Raw genomic sequence first — 2,797 nt, forward strand, 5'->3', positions numbered from 1 at the left:
TTTTTCTCCACAGAAAAGTATGGCTTTAGAAACTCAATTTTAAAAAACATGAGCAGCAAGTTTCACATTCATCCGAGCTGTACCTTGGACGTTAATGTGTTTTTCAGATAGTTTATAAGCTACTTTGAAGTCATGGCTTTTATTTATCCTTAATATTTCATTGAGAATATTTTTCCCTGTATGTATACTGTATAGTGTATAGTCGATCGGCGACTGTCGTACACTATCGAGCGAAATATTATTATTCCTTAAATAAAATAAAATAATTGTATTCCGACTTCAGACATAATAAGTATAATGGTTATAATTATTATTTATTAGCTTACAACAATTTTTTTTTAAATTACTAACAATAAGTCTTAAATTGGGGCGACTTTGATAAAGTTTGTTGATTTTTTTTGTTCTTTTTCGTATAGTTTTTTTAATACTCATGCTATAGATCTCAAAATAATGTCGTCGTATCAAGTACTATTTTAACCAATATTCCTATTTTTTTTTTTTTTTTTTATAATGAATAGTTTTTTTTTTATAATTTTTTTAAAGTAGCTATCAAAGTCAAACGGAATTCGGGGTGACTTTGATACCCCTATTTTTTTTATTGTTAAACTAATGGTAATGATATGAAAGTTATAAATCTCAAACCATTTTAAATTTGGTCAAATAGTTTTTGAGTTATAACATAAAATGTGTTATGGGGTGAAATTGACAGGAATATTTAATTTGTATAAATAAAAAATACATAAAATAGTATTCAAATTGATAATAATTTATTAAGTTGACTAACTCAGTCTTGTGAAACAGTGAAAATATAGTAATAGTTTCAAAATTAAAAACAAAATAAAACAAAATATTAAAATATAAAAATATAAATTAATTAATTTAAATATATTTATAATGGCTTAACTAATTACTAGGAAGTCTTGAGATTAGGTACAATACCTTGTTAATTGTCTGAACACACAGGATAATATAACAATTTTTAAATAAAAATAACAAACAAAACTAAATATATATAAATATTAGTCTTGACAAGTATAACAGTTTAAACATAATAATTTCTAAGTTAAAAATAAAACAAAATAAAATATCAATAGCTACATTCATTTAAATATGTTTAAATTGACTTAGCTAGGAACTTACTAGGCAGTCTTGAGTTTAAAATATAATGGTAACAGACTGAACGTACAGTTTAACAGTCCAGTCGTAATATGCTTATAGTCATAGGTAATAGTCTTCATTTACTATGCCTCTCTAAATTGAAAAACCATTCTTTGAAAGTGATACCATCCATCCATCCGTGTGGTGTACAATTATACCTGGTTCCTTTTGAGCAGCAAGGACTCTCACAACATGGAGATCCTTTGGGTCCTTCATTTGTCCAAGACTCCCACAAATTTTTTGACTTGTAAATTATGTATGGTGGTAATAGAACACCACTTGCTGACCCACATACCATTATTGTGGTGGCACTTTTAGAGTGGTTTTGAACTTGTACTGGATATTTTGTACCACGCTTGAATAAAAATTTTTTTTTACCTGGGTCATCCTGGAGGTTGGTCTCATCATAATTGAAAATATTATCAGCAGGTATATCTTTTAATACTGAAGACAAATTATCAAAATATGAATTTATTGTAGCAGGGGAGACTTCGGCGCGACATCGAGAAATGTTTGTAGTGATTCTTTGAGTCAGTGTATTGTGTCTTTTTAACAAACTCCTTGCCCAATCATCACCTGGAAGGTTATCCTTAAACTTTTGAACTATTATTCCTCTTTTGTCTAGTGATGTTTTTGCGATTAATCTAAAACAAGATAATTTTATTATAATTAATTTTAAGACTAATTGTAATACAAGCAAACTGTGTATGTTTACCTCAAATCCATTAAAGTTAAAGGGAATCCCCAATCACCACATTTTGATACAGCAGCTATCATATTTTTTTCATCCTCATCACTAAATATTGTCTGTCCTCCAGGTTTTTTGCCATGTTTTCCATTAAAACGATTGTGTAATGTGCCATAAGGAATGTTATACATTTTACTCGCTCTTAAAATTGAAAGTTCCCCATCAGCAACTTTTTGAAGAGCTTCTTCCACAACTTCATCTCTTCTATTAGCATATGGGCGATTGCCCACTTCTTTTTGGTACACACGAACCACTAAAATAATTTAAATACATGAAATATAAACATAAATAAGATTATCAAAGTCGCCCCAATAATACTATCAATGTCACCCCACGACAATAAACACTTAATCGTTCGCAACATAATGAACGAAAATCGTATAACATAGTATGATTTGAATCATGATGATATGTATATATAAATGAACTTACAAAATTATAATTAAATAACATTTGTACTTACTTTGCGCAGCTAATTTTAAAACGTTGTTATTTTACATTTAAAATAACGTTGTGATTGAAGATAACACACATTTCAAATAATTGATGATAAATCGTATCATAATCGTTATCATTATAAGACTATATTTCTTTATCAATATATACAATAAAAATTATTTTTTTTCGAACAGTGTAGCCATAGTGTACAATTTAATGAAATAAAACAACATTATCAAAGTCACCCGTCATTATCAATGTCGCCCCAATTCAAACTATTATAAACAAACTTGGCACTGATGTTACGGCTCAAAAAGCTTTTCGACTTCAATCAAAATTTCCGAATAAACCCAGAATTTTATCTGTGTGTTTCAATACGGTAAATGATAAACCAAAGTTATGGAATTAGCAAAAAAAATAAACTAGTTGCAAAAGACTTGGAACGAATCTGCT

At 28.5% G+C, this 2,797-nt stretch overlaps 1 protein-coding gene across 1 annotated transcript; it reads right to left on the bottom strand.

Moving 5' to 3' along the window:
• Positions 1–448: 448 nt before the first annotated feature.
• Positions 449–2,606, bottom strand: LOC100571097. Its single transcript, XM_003241597.4, has 3 exons — positions 2,370–2,606; positions 1,874–2,159; positions 449–1,802 (listed from the first exon to the last, which is right to left on the bottom strand). Coding segments are annotated over exons 1-3 (855 nt in total). The 5' UTR covers positions 2,371–2,606; the 3' UTR covers positions 449–1,234.
• Positions 2,607–2,797: the final 191 nt, after the last annotated feature.

Source organism: Acyrthosiphon pisum, unplaced genomic scaffold (assembly GCF_005508785.2).
Source record: "Acyrthosiphon pisum isolate AL4f unplaced genomic scaffold, pea_aphid_22Mar2018_4r6ur Scaffold_21591;HRSCAF=24351, whole genome shotgun sequence".
NCBI lineage: Eukaryota > Metazoa > Arthropoda > Insecta > Hemiptera > Aphididae > Acyrthosiphon > Acyrthosiphon pisum.